The 16,889-nt window shown below is 48.7% G+C and overlaps 1 protein-coding gene across 3 annotated transcripts in view; it reads left to right on the forward strand.

The window, feature by feature from the left end:
• Positions 1-12,664, forward strand: part of SRGAP2 (SLIT-ROBO Rho GTPase activating protein 2) — a 306,462-nt gene extending 293,798 nt beyond the window's left edge. For 2 of the 3 annotated variants that reach the window (XM_006887926.1, XM_006887927.1), the window contains exons 18-22: positions 113-192; positions 2,485-2,665; positions 4,116-4,262; positions 8,106-8,427; positions 11,138-12,664. In XM_006887926.1, the coding sequence (XP_006887988.1) occupies positions 113-192; positions 2,485-2,665; positions 4,116-4,262; positions 8,106-8,427; positions 11,138-11,521 (1,114 nt within the window). In that variant the 3' untranslated portion in view covers positions 11,522-12,664. Of the gene's footprint in view, positions 1-112; positions 193-2,484; positions 2,666-3,367; positions 3,909-4,115; positions 4,263-8,105; positions 8,428-11,137 lie in introns of those variants that run through there. The other variant, XM_006887928.1, reaches the window with a different exon arrangement.
• The last annotated feature ends 4,225 nt before the right edge of the window (positions 12,665-16,889 follow it).

The raw sequence follows: 16,889 nt of genomic DNA on the forward strand, positions 1-16,889 counted from the left end.
GGTATTGATAGCCCAAGATCGAGTCCACTGTTCCAAAGGAGCTGTGTGAGGGGGAAGACAAGAGGTGTGTAAACATAAGACTGACCTCCTGGTCACTCTTCTTGTATTACAGTGATAGTCCTCATGGGGAGACTACCTCGGCTGAAGACTCAACCCAGGATGTGACCACAGAGCACCACATGAGCGATGACGGTATGACCCTGCTCTCTGGAAAGTGGGGCCACCTGGGTGAATCAGACAAAGTGGCAATGGGCCCTAAGCACATACAGAAAACTCAACAGCCCCTCGCCTTCATTCCTTCTCTTCCTTGGAAAGGCAGCTTACCTTCTCAGATAGTTTGAGAATAGACTCTGTATTAAGCTGTGGTTGAAGAACTAGACCTCTGGTAGTTCTTCAGCCTTCTTGCTCCAACTTCCTGCCACTCATCCCCCTCCCAGCTTCTTGTCTAGTCTGAGACTTGCATAGTGCCCAGTACCTTGTCACAGCCCAGACTCCTTCCAGGTAGGGTCTGATGACTAAAGCCAAGAAGGTTCATTTGAAAAACAGCCTGGGGAATAAAGAAGCTGAGTGCCAAGCATCTCACAGAAGCCAGCTAGGGAGAGCAGGAATCAGGATGCAGAAAGCACATGCTTTCATGCCTGCCCACTGGAAAATGTGACCCTTCCCAAAGTACAGGCATAGGAGAGCTGAGCAGCCTGGCCGGTGTGCATCAAAAGGCGGAATGCCCAGCTGTCCTCGCAGGGCCTCCACTGTGCCCATGATTTATTAGGGTCTGTCCAGCCAGCATATTTTTTCCTCTTTCCAACCGATCCCACCTCCATTCCTGGATCACTTGGGCTCTGAAAATCTCAGCAGCTGACAAGGGGCCTCAGAATTTTCTGGGCACCAGAACAAAATGGCATAGTCTGTGGCGCATTCTCTACCTTGCTGTGAATTCTGGAACTTCAAGCCAACTTTTAAAGGAGGGGAGGGAGTGAAAAACAAAACAGAACTGCTTATTTTAGTCCTGATGTTGAGAAGGATCAGTCTGATCATTTGCCACTGTAGAAGAGGAAGCATATGAACTTGGAAAATGAGTATTTAGTTGGGGCCCAGTAGTGTGCCCAGTATTGCTAGAAAGTTTATGTCCCTTAATTCTATTCTAACAGATAAGAGTCTCTATTTTATAGTTAAGATAAAATTCAGACAGGTCAAGTCATAGACTCAGGGTTGAACGGAACTGAGATTGTAATATTTAGCCAGGCCTCAAAAGCTGAGGTTCCCCCACAACCCCGACTTCTCTGCCTCTGTGGTGATGTCTTAGCCCTGCTAATTCAGAGAGGAGACCCACCAACCAAGTCTATCTGGACACGCTCTTGTTTTGGTTTTTTGTTTTGTTTTGTTTTTTATTTTATTATTTTGTGTATATGTACCATCAAATTGTATCTGACTGGTACAGGAGATTGTCCCTCCTCCAGCAGAGCATCTGGTGGATTTGAACTGTGTGCCTCTGGGATTGCAGTGCAACTTCTTGCCACTAGGCCACCAGAGCTCCCTATAAGCTCTTGTTTTGTTTTTAAGCAGCCTCTCTGTACTACCTAGAAAGTCCTTTGGACAAATGCACGTGAACAGCGTGTTCAGTGAGCTGCTTTTTACACACTGGCCATCTTACTAATGTTAGTCAAAGAAACTCCTTATTTTTATCATGGACAACATCCTGGAGACCAGGTCTCTCTGAGTCTGCCTTTCACCCTGTTTCCTGCCCCCACCTAGAAGAGATAATGATAATAATAAGGACAATGAATGGCATTTACCAAACACTTAACCGTGGACCAGGCAATGTTCCAAGCACTTTACAAATTGTAATTAATTGACTTTTCTCATAATAGTATCTTGAGACAGGCACTCTTGTTATCTTCATTTTATTGACAAAGTCAGAAGTACACACAAAAAGTAAAAATGCATCACATTTTCATTTTCAAATCACTTACGTGCCTGTTTTTTCCATATACTGGTAGCAAGATATCTTTCTGTATTGGGCACTTTGAAAAGTTGATGAGGTAAGTTGTTTCCTGTTTATAAAGATTGGCGTTCTACTAAGGAGTGGACACATGAATTATTTAAATCCTGATGTGTTTTCTGTAGTCAAGAGGTGTTTTACAATCAGAAAAGAAAGAATGCCTCAGCATGTACGATAAGTGTGGTGACAGGGTAGGTACAAGGAGCCATGGAAACACCAAAGAAAATGCTGTGAAAGTAAATTGGATTTGAACTGAGTCTTGATGTGTTTCATCAGGCCAATGAGAGGGAGGACGTTCCAGGTGGAGGCAGGAACAGTGGCACCGTCTTTGTGGGAATTACCTGCCTTATAGACTCTCTGTGGCTTATTTTTCCCACGAGGCCATCAGTCCACCACTGTGAGTTCCTCTAACTGGGCTTTTTCACCCAATTTTCTCAAGGTCCTGGGTCCTAACAACACATTTCCTTCTCTCCCACCCCTCACAGAGTGTGAGCCCATTGAGGCCATTGCCAAGTTTGACTACGTGGGCCGGACGGCCCGAGAGCTGTCCTTCAAGAAGGGGGCGTCCTTGCTGCTGTATACACGGGCTTCTGACGACTGGTGGGAAGGCCGGCACAATGGCATTGACGGACTCATCCCCCATCAGTACATCGTGGTCCAAGACACGTACGTTGGGCTCTTGACGCCTTTAGGGATCACTGGCTGCCCTGTAGGAGTGAGACCTCATTCCTAGAACTTAGAAGGATATGGGAGACCAGCCTGCAGGGGGCGGCTAAGGAGATCCTGAGGTTCCACTGTTTCTCAAACATCTCCCGACCCTGAGGAGAATTGTTTTACTCTCTCCATCTTCTCCCTGCAGACCGCTCCCTGACCCATTTATTTTACAAACCTGCCAGCCTGCACTCATCTGCGTTCACACCTGATGCGTGCTACGCACAGTATTATTTGACTACCTACATCCCCTTTCTGGAAAGATCAGCTCAGGGAAAACATTTTAAAAAAAAGCCATGCCTACCCGCACCATTTGTGCCCCTGCTGGTTCTTTTCCACTCGCAAATGAAAGTAATGAGCTACATTTCCAGGAGAAATCTAGCTTAAGCAGCCTGGTGGAAATGACCCAATTTGGTTAACTGAACGCAGATGAGGTTGATTCGGGGAAAGATGAGAGAGAGGAGGGAAGGCCTGCCTGGGAGGGAGAGCCTGAGCAAGTCCCAGAGAGTTTTCATCCCGCATTCGGGAAACAGACCGAAAGGCTCTTCCCCTGATGCCCAAGCCAAGACTGCCTCCCTACCTCCACCCCCGAACCCCTCCCCTTGAATACCATGCTGTCAGTGTTTTTAGTTCTTCCCTTAATATTATTTTTTAAAGGTTGATATCCTGAATGAGTCTGCACCCTCCCAGCAGCCTCTCCCCGGCTCGTTCGTTCTGCAGGGAAATCTTCCTCCCTCTGTTGATAACATCGCAGTCCTGGTGGCCAGCTATGCGTGGACCCTCCCAAATTTAGCGTTATGACTTCACTGCGGGACCGAGAGAAGATGCATTGTGGGGGAGAAGGGGCTTTCTTTGTCATCAGTAGCCAGAGGGGCTGTGAGCACAGTGGAGAGACACTGGAAGCTCTGAGCCAGGCCCCATGCACTACGACCGTGTGACGGTGTCCAGAGCCACCATAGAGCTGACTGTCCTTACCCACCAGTGCTCAGCACTTCAGCAGATAATCTGCAGCCTGGACTTGCCGCCTCCTGCTCTAGGAGGGGGTCCCAGCACGGCTGCCCCGGGAAAGCAGCGTGGGGTAACAGGCAGAGGGCCTCAAATCCAGTCATGCCCCCACCCCCCGCAAGCCAAGCTTTCCCGAGGAGTTGAGAAGCCTGCAATGCCCAGCTGGATTATTTATTTTTATTTAAACAGCCCTCTGAAGGCCCTTAGGGTCCCTGCCTCTCTGCTCGCAGAGCCAGCCCAGCCAGGTGTGGGTGCTGCCTCAGAGCCGTGTGGGGTCACGCGTTATATGTGTGTTTGTGTGTGTGTGTATCGGGGGGCCATCTTGCCGATTTAACACTGCTTTTTGTGTTGTTGTTGTTGTTTTCCCCTCTTCCCTGCCTGCCTACCCCTTCTCCCCCAGCGAGGACGGTGTCGTGGAGAGGTCCAGCCCCAAGTCTGAGATTGAGGTCATTTCTGAGCCACCTGAAGAAAAGGTGACAGCCAGAGCGGGGGCCAGCTGTCCCAGTGGGGGTCATGTAGCCGATATTTATCTTGCAAACATCAACAAGTAAGCGCTGCTTTTCATTTTCTGCTCCCTGAATGACTTGCCACACCCCGCCTCACCCTCTGGCCTAACGCCCTTCCATATCTGTGCTGCACTTGGCGCCGGCTCCCAGCCTAACGGTCTATGTGTGCACTGCTACCACCAGCGGACAGGCCTGAGGGGCCTCCTGGGCCCCCCTCGCAGGCCCAGGTCTGCAGCTAGCTGCCATCATGCTGTGTAGAAGGGTGCTCTTCTCTGTCGCTATGGTGTCTGTCAGCTCAGGTCTTCCGGGCAACCTCCGGGCTGAAACTTTGGCCAAAGCTTTGGTCGTGTGGTGCAATTCCATTTCACACTGTTCCTCAGAGGCGCTTCCTCTTTTCCAGTTCTGACTTCAGTCATCTCTGATGTCCCCCTTGCCTCTCATCTGTCCAAAGAGCCAAGGTTTTGTTTGTCTCCAAGCAACTGTCACCTCAGGCCACAAAAAACCCAGCCCCCTGCTGTCCGTTCGGCTCCGTCTCATAGCGCCCCTGCAGGTCAGAGAAGAACTGCCCCATAGGGCTTCCAAAGCTGTGCATCTTTACATATTTTTACAAGACTACCACATCTTTCTCCCACTGCACTGTACCCCAGATGGGCTTATTTTGATACTGTGTGTCTGTTTCTCCCTTGTCCTGCGCCCACAACTGGAGGAGACGCTATGCCCCAAGGAATGCTTTCTCCAGAGCTCTCTACTCAGCCCCTGACCCCTAGCTCCCTTTATTCTACCCTTTCACAGTGGTAGAATTTTTTTTTTTCCTATTGCTTCAGTCCTATGTGTTTTTGTGCCCTGTCCAGTCCCTTTGCAAATCCCTACTCCTGTCCAGCAGGCTCTTGACTCTGACCTCCAGCTTTCATTGTGGCTTTTAGCAACACCCTGGGGTTTTCACTCCGCCCACACCCGATCTGGCTGTCTCGAGGGAGTCCATGGCTGTGTGCTGCTGCCTCCCCTAGAGACAGACGCTCAGGTTCTTGGAGAACTAATCTCATCTCAAGGGGCCAGACACCAAGTCCCAAAGCCTGCCGACCTCTTTCTGCCAGACCCTGAACTCTTGGCCCACTGCCAGCGGGATGACAAGCCCCAGGCCGCTCCTGATGAATATGGATTGGAGATGATGTACAGTGTTTATTCCCCTCTGGCTTGGGAGGAATGAAACGATTTGCACATTGAAAACCTGTTAACCGTAGCCTCTGGACACTGAAACTGGAAGGAGAATAAAAGATGCTTGTTGTTTTTAAACTGCACCAGGTCGCCCGAATCTCTTGGCTTTTTTCCACCCTGGCGGTGGAAGGGGGTGTGGTTGGGGCACGTGGCTGTTTTCCATCCCTTTTCACCCTCAAGTGCGTAAAGTTGCTTATTCAGCTCACTTAACTCAGTGTAGTTATAACTTAAGTCAAGCCAGTAAAAAGGAAAAAAAAAAGAAAGACTGAAGGTTTTATTACTTTTCCTCCAGCATACATGCCCTGCTGGAAGCGTGAGCTAGTAAAGTGTATGTGGCCTAATCACATTTCCCCCCGTTAATTATATCCCTATAATCACAAGATTGGGAACCTGTAATTAACAGTAAACCAAGGCAGAATTTGTGGAGGGTGAGTCTGTTAATTAGTTAGGTACATATTTTTAAGCCATCACTTCGTTGATGCCATTTGTACAAGGGAGTCAGAGAAAGCTGTGGATGAAATCATCCGAAGAGAAACATCCGGTGGAAAACCAAAAGCACTTCCTGTGAACTCCTTGCTTGGTGGCATCTGCTTGCCGGTGACGGGGTTCTTGGAAGATAAGCCTCCTTTACCTCTTCAGACCCTGGCAAGGTGTCTTTGGAGTGAGCCTGCCTTTCTACCTCACCACTTGCCCCCCATATGCGCCTGTGGCTTCTCGGAGGCTCTGTTCTCTATCATCTCTGGGCCTCCACACGTGGTGACACCTCCCCTGGTCAACTCCTCCTCTTCCTTAAGAATCAGGCCAAAGATAGGATCTAGGGCAAGCCTTTCTGAGACCCCTGAGCTCCCCAGGGCTGATTTAGGGACCCTCAGTTGGTATTCACAAAGTGTCATCAGTAGCTGTGTAAAAGCGTCTATACCCCCAAATTTAGATTTCCCAGCTGACTGAGACCTCCTTAAAAAAAGACGTTTTCCTTCTCTTTCTGTCCTCAGGGCCTGACCCAAAGCAGCCACTCCACAAACATGCCTTCTCAGCACTTTTAGCTTTTGTGTGTCTACCATCCTTGAGCAGAAAAAGCAGGTCAAGCAACAAGTTATTAGGATACGACATTCCATTCCCTTTAGGTTCCACACATTTATTGAGCACCTATTGTATGCCAAGCACCGGTGCTAATCATTCAGAGATGAACATGACATGGTGCGTAGCCTCAAGAGTTCATTATCTGGCAAGACCAATATCCTGTCTATGGACAGATGCCATCGATGCTCTGAAAGAGCAGAGGAAAGTGTAGTTGGCTCTGTCAGAGGTTCGAGTTAGTGGTCTTGAGAAACGCTGAAGAGGAGGGGTGGTTATAGGACTCTGAGGACGTCAGTTCTCTATAAAAATCTGATGACAACCGAAAATGGCATTTTTCAGCAGCAGGCAACACACGTACGACAAGCAGCCAATTCCCCCTTCCCCCTTGAAGAGCCACACCATTCTGTAGCTAAAACTCAGAAGGAATATTTACGGAGTCGCTCCTCTGGGTCAGGACCCAGGCCTGGAAAGGTGCAGGAGACCTCACCCATGAGCAGGGTGAGGACAGTCAGAAAACAACCCTGCTCCTGATCCTTTGGTTTTTCCATCCATCTTCAACTCTGCCCAAATCTCCCTTAATAGACACAAAATCAGAGCTGCCCACCTACCACCCTGAAATAGAAGTTCCACTGCTTCTTACACTGTTGCGTACCACTGAGTTGGAATCGACCCAGAGCTGACCCTCTAGTGGGTTTTCAGAGGCAGTTAATCACAAAGGAGACGTTTGCGCATCCTTCTCCCGAGGAGCAGATAGTGGATTTGAACTGCGTGCTTTTGGGATTGCAGCACAGCGTCTTGCCACTGGGCCACCAGAGCTCCCTCTTCTTACATTAGGTCTTTTAAAATCTAATGCCAACAGAAAGTGAAATTATTCAGCAGCAGGCAACACCCATACAACTAGAGCCCAAGTCCCCCCAACACCCTGGAAGATCCAAACCATTCCACAGAAGAGCCTTGAGAGATCCAATACAGTGACCCAGAGCCAGGGTTTAGCCCAGTGCTAGATGGCTTGGCGTGAAGATGTATTTTCATCCCAAGAAAATGCACAAACTTGGCCCTAACTCCATGGTACTGACTCTTCTAAAAATATTCCATTCCACATTAGCAGAATAAGCAATATGAGCTGCTCTCCAGAACCCAAGTGATTCAGTCTCATTGTAGTTGGACCAAGGGACATGTTAACGTTTGGAACGGTCCGTGCCCCTTCCCATCAGCCCTCTACCTTCTGGTGGTGGTAAGCTCCCCCTTATGCCTGGGACCTGCGGTTTCTATGCAAAGCAGGCAACGAAAGGGCCTTTCCATGAGTCTCCCATTAAACGGTCATTTAGATTTTTTCCTGACAGCATCTTACATCTTGAGAAGTCAAAACGCACAACCACCAAGTAAGTATCCGTTCCTCCTCTGCCTGGTCAGCTTGGGGGCGGCAGGGGGACTCAGAGATGGAGAAACCACGGGAAGGTGAGCTGAGGAGAGTGTGCTGTGTCCCTCTCCTTCCAGAAATCCCTGGGTGCCAACCACTGCCCCCTCGCTCACCCTTGCTCCTCAGAGCCAATGTTCCCTGACCACACTGCCCTTTCTGTTTGTGATTGAAGGCAAAGGAAGCGGCCGGAATCTGGGAGCATCCGGAAAACATTTCGGAGCGACGGCCACGGGCTGAGCAGTTCCCTTACCGACTCCTCCCCGGGGGTGGGGGCCAGCTGCCGCCCATCCTCCCAGCCCATCATGAGCCAGAGTCTCCCCAAAGAAGGATCAGATAAGTGCTCAGTCAGTGGGCACGGGAGCCTCAACTCCATCAGCCGCCACTCATCCCTGAAGAATCGGCTGGACAGTCCGCAGATCCGGAAGACGGTGACGGCGGGAAGGTCAAAAAGCTTCAACAACCATCGGCCCATGGACCCGGAGGTCATTGCACAGGTAACTGAGGGCTCCGGGACCTAGCATGCGTCTACACTGAGTGCAGCCCATCCCTTGTCACAGAACTCGAGTAGAACGGATCTTTGTACATTGTAAATGGAGACTGAAAAAGACTGCTTGCCCAGGAATTTGTATATTCTTTTCCTAAAGAACCTGATGATGGAATACAGGACGTCAGGGTCCTTGCTCATACAATGGCTGTTTGTTAGCCTGTTAATAATTTTTAAAGCCAGTTTATTTTTGAGGTTTTTTTAAAAAAAAATTTATAGTCACTTTTTTTTGAGTGAATATTTACCAATCATACTGCAGTTTTGTTCAATCATTCATAAACATTTCATTTCATGAGACCAGTTAAAATATATTTATGTAATCAATTACAGTGGCTAATCAAACCCACCTTCTATATTGGCTTTCCCTTCAGCCAAATTAATCTGTTGATTAATAAATACACTACTTTGATAGAGTCCTTTCAGATCTTGGTAACCCAAGTTCCTGAGGAACATTAGTGTTGTTGGCTGGAGGTTGAAGCTTAGGTGGAGTTCTGGCCATATTCTGGTATTTTCATCCTCGTCACCCCACTTCCCACGACTGGTGTCTGGGCTTCTGATGAGTTAGGAGATCAATGAATAAGCCACTCCTGGTCTTGAAGGCCCAGACATACTCTAACCACTGGGGTTTACGGAGCAGAAGGGGTTCCTGTCCAGCCCTCCCTTGGAGTAGAGATGAGCACCCCAATTTCAGGCTCTTCTGCCCATCTGTGCACCTCACTGACAACTCTCTGTTTTCCATGAACTATTAGAGATCCAACCCCATCTCTAAAAATCCGACTACCGGGGCCACTCCAAGCAGTTCATTCCGACGTCTCTCCCAACTCTATAATTTTCATTAGACCAGGTAGGAATGAAGGGCTCTCTGCAGTCCACATGTCTCAACTGTGTTGAGATTCTCTTCACCCCTCCTTCCAGGGGATGACAGAGTCTGGGTATGGTCTCTTGGCTTAATTGTGGTGCTCTGCTTAAGGGAGGTGTTCCTGGCAAGCACAGGATTAAGCCCTGGGCCAGAGATGTCTTGCTTTGCTACCCTTCTCTTTCTGTGCCTCTACTTAAGCTCTTGGCTGCAGTCTGCCTCACGCACCTTGGGAATCCTCCCAGCTCCCCCTCTGGCCAGGTGCTCATAGCGTTGGCTGGGACAGGCTTGAGCTGCAGAATGGGACTAGGGGCGGGAGGGAGTTCCTCCTGAGCATTCGTAAGGTTTGAGCACGTTGTGGAGACGAGTGAGTTTGAATCATTGCCAGCAGAATGTGTGTCTCACTCTGTAAGACAAAGAATCCTTAACTTTGGAGCATACAATCTTTAAACATGAGCCGAATTCCAAGAGAAGAGAAAAATATCTGGTGTGATGTAGGGGTGCCAAGCACACATTTGTGGGGAGAGGGAGGGAGGGAGAGAGCTGGGAGGTCCCCCTGAGAAGAGTTGGCTTGCGTACAAAGGTTCTTTGGTTCTCTGGGACTGCTGCTTCCTGAAAGCTGGAGTGTTGCACTGTGATTTGAGCAGCGCGATTGTCACCTGTGTGGACTCTGGCTCCCCCTTCTGGTCACTAGGTGATCCCCTCTTCTCGTGGAGAAGGAAGAAGGAAATGGGCATCATCAAGCTGGACCTTGAGGAGGTGGGAGTGGGGCCATCCTGATGACCTTTAGAGAGGAGATGCTTGGACCTTCCCTCAACCCTTGAGGAAGAGGGATCTCCCTGACCTTTGACCTTCAAGCCCCAAAGAAGAAAAAAAATCATACTTCATCTCTACAGCTTTTCAAAATCTATAGATATTTATTACAATTATATAAAAGTAAAGAGGCTAAGTTAATGAGTACCCATGGATTCATTGCCCAACCCCAAAACCACTCTCACTACATGAGTGCCCCCCCTTCTACCGCTCCCCTCCCACTGCCACGTTGTCCGTTAATATCTCAGTATGTATCTCTACAGCCTGCAGGCTCATTTACAAAAGAATCTCTATTATGCTTTCAAAGGAACCCTGGTAGCACAGTGCTTAGTATGATCAGTTTATAAATGAAAGGTCAGCAGTTCAAACCCGCAAAGCCGCTCTATGGGGGAGGACTTGGCAATCTGCTCCTATAAAGAATGCAGTCTAGGAGACTGTGGGGCAGGTCTGCTGTGTCCCATGAAGGTCACCCATTGTGTCACCATGAATCAGGATCACCTCGAGAGCACACAGTGACAGTGGTATTTTTTTTTTTAACTTTTTATTTTATTCTGGTTTACTTACAAATTCCATATACATTGGTTTTCACACTGGATCTTTCCCATTTCCTTAACTCACTCCTCCTCCACCCATCAGATTGTGCTCCCACCGCCCCACCCTTAGACCCTCATACATGTTTTACTAGTTACCTATTCCTACAATAATGGTCTCGTACAGTATTTGTCCTTACGGAACTGAGTTAATTCACTTTCCGTAATGCTCTCCATTCCCTCTCAAGGTGGGTAGTGATTTACAAAATCATTCTCTGCCTCCCCCACTACTTCCCACAGTGAAAGCATTTAATAGCTTCGAGGACGTGGACCAACTAACTGAATTATCTGGGCAACTCCCTGCAGTTGGTTTCTTCTTGATTTGGCGTAGGTTATCAAAACAGGGTCCTTCGGGACATGACGCATGCTGGACTCACTGCCGCCTCCTCCCTGTGTTGCAGGATATCGAGGCCACCATGAACTCTGCCCTGAACGAGCTGCGGGAGCTGGAACGCCAGAGCAACGTCAAGCACACCCCTGACGTGGTTCTGGACACCTTGGAGCCCCTCAAAACCTCCCCGGTGGTGGCCCCCACCTCAGAGCCCTCCAGCCCCCTGCACACCCAGCTCCTCAAGGACCCTGAGCCCGCCTTCCAGCGCAGCGCCAGCACCGCTGGGGACATCGCCTGCGCCTTCCGGCCCGTCAAGTCTGTCAAGGCAGCTGCCCCAGTCAAACCGCCGGCCACCCGACCCAAGCCCGCCGTCTTCCCCAAGACAAACACCACCAGTCCCGCTGTCAATTCATCCGCTTCCCCACAGTCTACTGACAAGTCCTGTACTGTCTGATCGATATAATTTAAGTGTTCTAGACAAGGGGACTATAGAGACTGAAGACTGTTATTAAAAATCTTCCTATTTAACTAGCTTGGGGACTTCAGTTGAACATTAGAGTTTAAGTTGTTCTTGCAGGAATTAGCCTTCCCGACTCCCAGAACCTTGAGAATGATGCCCTTGTTAAGGCCCTTCCTTCCCTCTCCCACTGCCCTCTGCTTCCTCCAGTCGTGGTAATCCAGTCAGTTACAGTACATGCCATTCTTAGGTTAGCCAGAGATAGGGTTTTTTTCATTATCAGGTCACTGTGAAATTTGGCGAGGCAAGCCATCAAGAGGTGGGCTCAAGTCTCAGTCCTCCCAAGCCACAGGGCATCTCTTGGCTGTCAGCATCCAACAGTGGCATCCTGTTTTGGGGTACTGATTATAGAGAATCATATATAGTCCATTCTTTGTTTTACACGTGTGCGCGCACACACAGACACAATACTTGTAGGTTTTTTAGTCTCTGGCATGTGTAGCCTCTCCTGGTCTTAGACCAGCCTCTTTGTAAGTTATTGTGGCAGTTCACACAGCTGCCACCTGGGGACCCTGTTTCCGTTAAAATCCTTGTTCTGTCTGGGCCCAAGAACCTAGTCTTGGAAATCTCTCCACCTTTATGAAGTTAAGCAGGATGGGACTCGATCCTGGAATTAATTGTTTTGGGGCTGGGGGCTTTCTCTCTGAACATTCTTTCTTCCTGTGACTTGGTCATTGGTGTTTGCTTTTACTCTCTTCCACCACTGGAAGTACAACCCGATCGTATGAAGGCACTTCTACCCTTTCTTTCTGAATGTATAGACATTTCCTGGGTTCCTGTCTTTGTCTCTGATGGATCATTTTCCATTTGAAACATTTACCTGGATAAGACAGTTTTACAGCCAGTTCCTCTAAGGGTATGGAGTTTTGAGGGTTCAGTTATTTATGGCAGATTTCAAAAAGGTAAAAAATAGGTCCTCCTCCTTCCTACTTTTTTAGGCACTTAAACCGTAAAATTCATTCTCCTCTATTTATACATATTTTTAAAAAAATCAGCCTTGCTAACCCCAAAATTGCCCCCAATGAGAACTTGTGGACTAAATTTACCCCTTAGTTTGGTTATTATACAAGGTCTCTCTTCGTGCTCGCTTCGGCAGCACATATACTAAAAAAAAAAAAATTGGAACGATACAGAGAAGATTAGCATGGCCCCTGCACAAGGATGACACGCAAATTCGTGAAGCGTTCCATATAAAAAAAAAACAAACAAGGTCTCTCTTCGGTGGCCAGTGGTAGTTTTGAGAGCTCCTGTTTGATTGAAGAAAAACACTAACCCGGTCCAAACAAGAACCACTAAAGGAGTTTGGACTTTGCAGCTGGATGTCTTCCTAAGGCCAGACTCTAAATGAAGTAAATAAAATATTTGTTACTATGTATTTTAATCTTTCTCTAGTCTTGTTCTGAGTCTCTTCCTAAAAGCAAAAATGATACCCTTCTTTGCTCTAATCTAACCTCCAAGTCCCCTGGCCTCCAACATCGTGCTGTGCAGGAACACCAGGACCGGGTACATTTACCTCCAGGGTCTCAGGGCACGAGTCTCAGACAGCCACTGGAGTTAAAGATGAAGCATGTGCCACAGCGTTTTCTGGTTTTAAAGCTTCACTTTGAAGCACTATTCTTTCTTATTCTTCAGGAGAGATGATGGGTTACCATTAGGGAGAGAAATCTGACTTATCTTCTCTTTGACATAGATCCTTTGTGGACCAACATTTTGAAGTTGGTTGTTTTATCTGTGGAAGGTGGTCAATTTTCCTTTCTGTATGAAGGGAAAACACTTTTTTTCTTTCTTTTTTTTTTTTTTTAGGGCAATCCTAATTAGAAGGGTTTTCTGGAACCCCAGAGAACAATCCCAAGAGCTTGAAGGGAAAACTCATCACTACCTGTACTGAGTCAGCCTGTAAGAGACAACCCAAGACCTTGGAATTTGTGGGTTTGTAGCTGCTCCCTTGAGTGGCCTGTCCTGCTCTGTCATCTGTGCTCACACCGATCCTGGACCAACAGGGCACTTTCAAAGCCCAGGATCTGGTTCCTTGGCCAAAAATGCAACCTGATCCTTCACTTTACATTCCTCTGAATCCAGCTGATCCATTTGGTGCCCTTGCTCACCCTGGCCTGGCTCTGAGAGTAAAGGCAAAGCCTTCCTAAAGTCAGCGTCTTGGACCTGTCCCTTTGCTTCCTACCTTATTTCTGCTTCATCCTCATGCCTGACTTGTGTTTTCCCGTCCCCTTGGTCAGAGTCCGTCGGCCGATCTGCATCGCAAACTGAACCACGAATGAGTGGGCACCTCTTAAACCACGTCTCAGTGCCCCCTCCGCTTGGGAAGCAGAGCTGTCTTCCTCATCTCTGGTGCTCTTGACACCTCTGAGATAGTCATGTCAGGACAAGTGGGGGCCCCTAGGGAGAGTCCTTCTTTCTCGGCAGAGCTCATGGCAATCAACTGGAATTGAGGTTGCACACTGTGGTTTTAGACTGAGAAAGCCAAATGGAGCTGGCCACCCAGGGCCTCGGGAGACCAGATTTCCTCAGTCTGCCCAGCGTGATGCATCAGAGCCTGCTCCGCCCTCGTGGCACAGACCCCCCCCCCCCTTCCCAGTATGAACTCTGCAGGGTCAGTCTTTGGGGGAGAGAAGTGGGGTGGGGGCGATCTGCATCCCAGCATGGAAAACTGAGGAGTTTGCAGCCAACAGCCTAGAAATGCTTGTCTCAGCCGGCCTCCTCAGGTTTCACCTCAAGGAGGAGAAAGATGCCTGCAGCGAGAGGAACCAACCGCTGGGAGGGCTGGTGCATATGTACTTCATGTTCAGAAGAGAAACCTGATCTTCCAGGGAATTGCAATGTTGTGGCGTCTGACTTGTATGTCACGTTTGTGTAAAATGGTATATTCTTTAAAATAGTGTTGATAACTGGAATATTGTATGTATGCTTGGTGATGCTTTGTATGAACCTAAGACTGTCACTCAACAGATGTTGGATTGGGGAAAATCCAAAGCACAACTTCAAAATAAAATACATTTTTAGGTTTCGATGCTGCAGTTCATATCCCTTGCCCACTCCCTAAAATCTCTGAGCCAGGAGTCCAGCTGCCCGGGAGAGACTGTGATTCGTCTCCTCTCACGGAACCCTGCCTAACGACAGACGGAGAGATGAGGTGACTTCAGGAGCCAACCACCTTCTCTCTCCCGCCTCCAAAACAGAGTTGCTTTTCGAAAGTGACTTCTCCCCCAGCATTTCTGCTTAGCCTTTGCGTGGAAGCGGGCAGGGTTTGTGGGAAGCCTCCCAGCTCCCCATTGGGCAGTGTGTTGCCATGAGAACCATTTCCCTCCTAGATTCCATCCTTCCTGTTTTCAATGAGGGCTTTTCTCATTCTGTCCCAAGTCAGACTCTCTGCTTGAAGCACAGGAGGCTCAGAAGTGCATGTGAATCTTTGCCAGCTACAACCAAGAGTGACTGAAGATTTTATTCCCTCTGCAACCAAAGCCCCGAATCGTTCTGTCCTCAGCAGCCCCCTGCCTCTGGGAGACGAGCTGACCAGTGTGCCTGTGCTGTTGGTATGGAATTGTTCAGACACTCAGTGAGGGCTGCAGGGTGCGTACAGGAGATGCCTCTCTCTCTCTCCCATTTATTCCAGCAGAACCTAAGTTCAGGGATGACAAAATGCTTCCCAGAGCTCCCTGGGACCCACACTTAGTTTGTAGACTTAATTCTAATAGCACAGACTTCTGAAGAGGTATCCCATCTAAGGGAGTGCCCACCGCAGTTGGTAGTGGTTAATGCAAGGTAGCCTACCACTAGGCCCAGACTGTTGTTGTTGTGTACCATAGAGTCGGAACCGACCCATAGCTGACCCTGCGGCAGGTTTTCAGAGTCGGTTAACTGAATGGGAAGAGACTGCCCATCCTTCTCCCGTGGAGCAGCTGGTGGCCTCAAACCACACGCCTTCGGAATTACAGTACAGCTTCTAGACTTAGATTAGACCCTTTCTATCCTCTGCTTCTGTGTGCCAGCTCTGTGATGTGTGTCATTGACCCAGCGTCTCAAGCCCTTTGTCCTGCCGTTTCTTCTCCCTGTGTTAGTGATTATAGCTCCATCTCCAGGGCGGAGCGCCGCTTGCCAGGCCCTTGGCCTTTGGTAAGCTGAGGCTCTTCAGCCACACTGGATATATGTGAGTCCCTGCTGCTCGAGTGGAGAGGACAAGGACAATGGGAATGACAGGGAACACCCCAGGAGCTGTGAGATGCACCCAGTTATGCTGTGAGCAAAAGATCAAAAAGCCTTTTCAGGAACCGTAAGGCAAAGGCAGGCTGTTGTTCGGGTCAGTGGGGTGGGGGTGGAGGGGTCCTGTTTACTCTCTGGTTCCTTGTCTTCTGTAGAGTTGATAGGAATGAGAACAGACTCAGTGGCACCTAACAATAGTAATTCATCTCATCCAATTTGATGCAAACTAATGACCAGGGGGGGAAAGTCCAACAGACAATAGTTAATCTTCCAACTCAATAAGGAGTTCTGGTGATGTAGGAGCTCAAGCTGAACCTACTGGAAGGAAGCTATGAGTCTGATCTGATGCCACAGCGAATAAATGAGATGACTTGGTGGAAACTATAGTGGCAATGAAGAAAAACAAAAGAACCTAACCCGTTAACTTGGAGTCGATTGCAACTCCTAATGGCCCCATGTGTGTCAGGGTAGAACCACGCTCCAAAGGGCCTTCAGTGGCGGAGTTTTCAGGAGCAGGCAGTGGGGCGGCTCCCCCAGCGAGCCAACAGGAGTCGTCACCCCCAACCTCTCCCGCAAGCACATGATCTGTCTGTCTGCACCACGGTGTCTCCCAGCCAGTGATGAGTTAGCAATGAGTGTGGTGCGCTCAAAATGCGAGCCGTTCCATCCAGACGCAAACAAAATTGTACCCGTGAGCCTCGAAAATGATAGTGCATTTGGTTTTTAATCACAGGTCCATGATTTGAATCCACCAGCCATCATTGTACAGGAGAAAGACATTTCCATAAAGATTTATAGGCTTGGAAACCCTGTAGGACTGTTCTCGGTCCTACAGGATCACTGTGAATGGGAATCGACCCAAGGTAGTGAGTTTTAAGCTAAATGTATAACTATAGATGGTGGTGGTGGTTGTTGCTATGTGCTGTCGAGCTGTCGATTCACATAGCTATATGAGGTTTTCTTTCACTCAAGAGTTGGAAGCTTTGCTGCCTTGTGTGCCCCAGCAGGCATGAGACCTCTCCATGAGAGAAACCGCCTTAGGGCAGTGAAGTGGGTAGGTGGCACTTTCCTTCTAGTCAGGCTGTACTCT

Source organism: Elephantulus edwardii, unplaced genomic scaffold, assembly GCF_000299155.1.
Source record: "Elephantulus edwardii isolate Elephantulus edwardi_28Jun2011 unplaced genomic scaffold, EleEdw1.0 scaffold00063, whole genome shotgun sequence".
Classification (NCBI taxonomy): domain Eukaryota; kingdom Metazoa; phylum Chordata; class Mammalia; order Macroscelidea; family Macroscelididae; genus Elephantulus; species Elephantulus edwardii.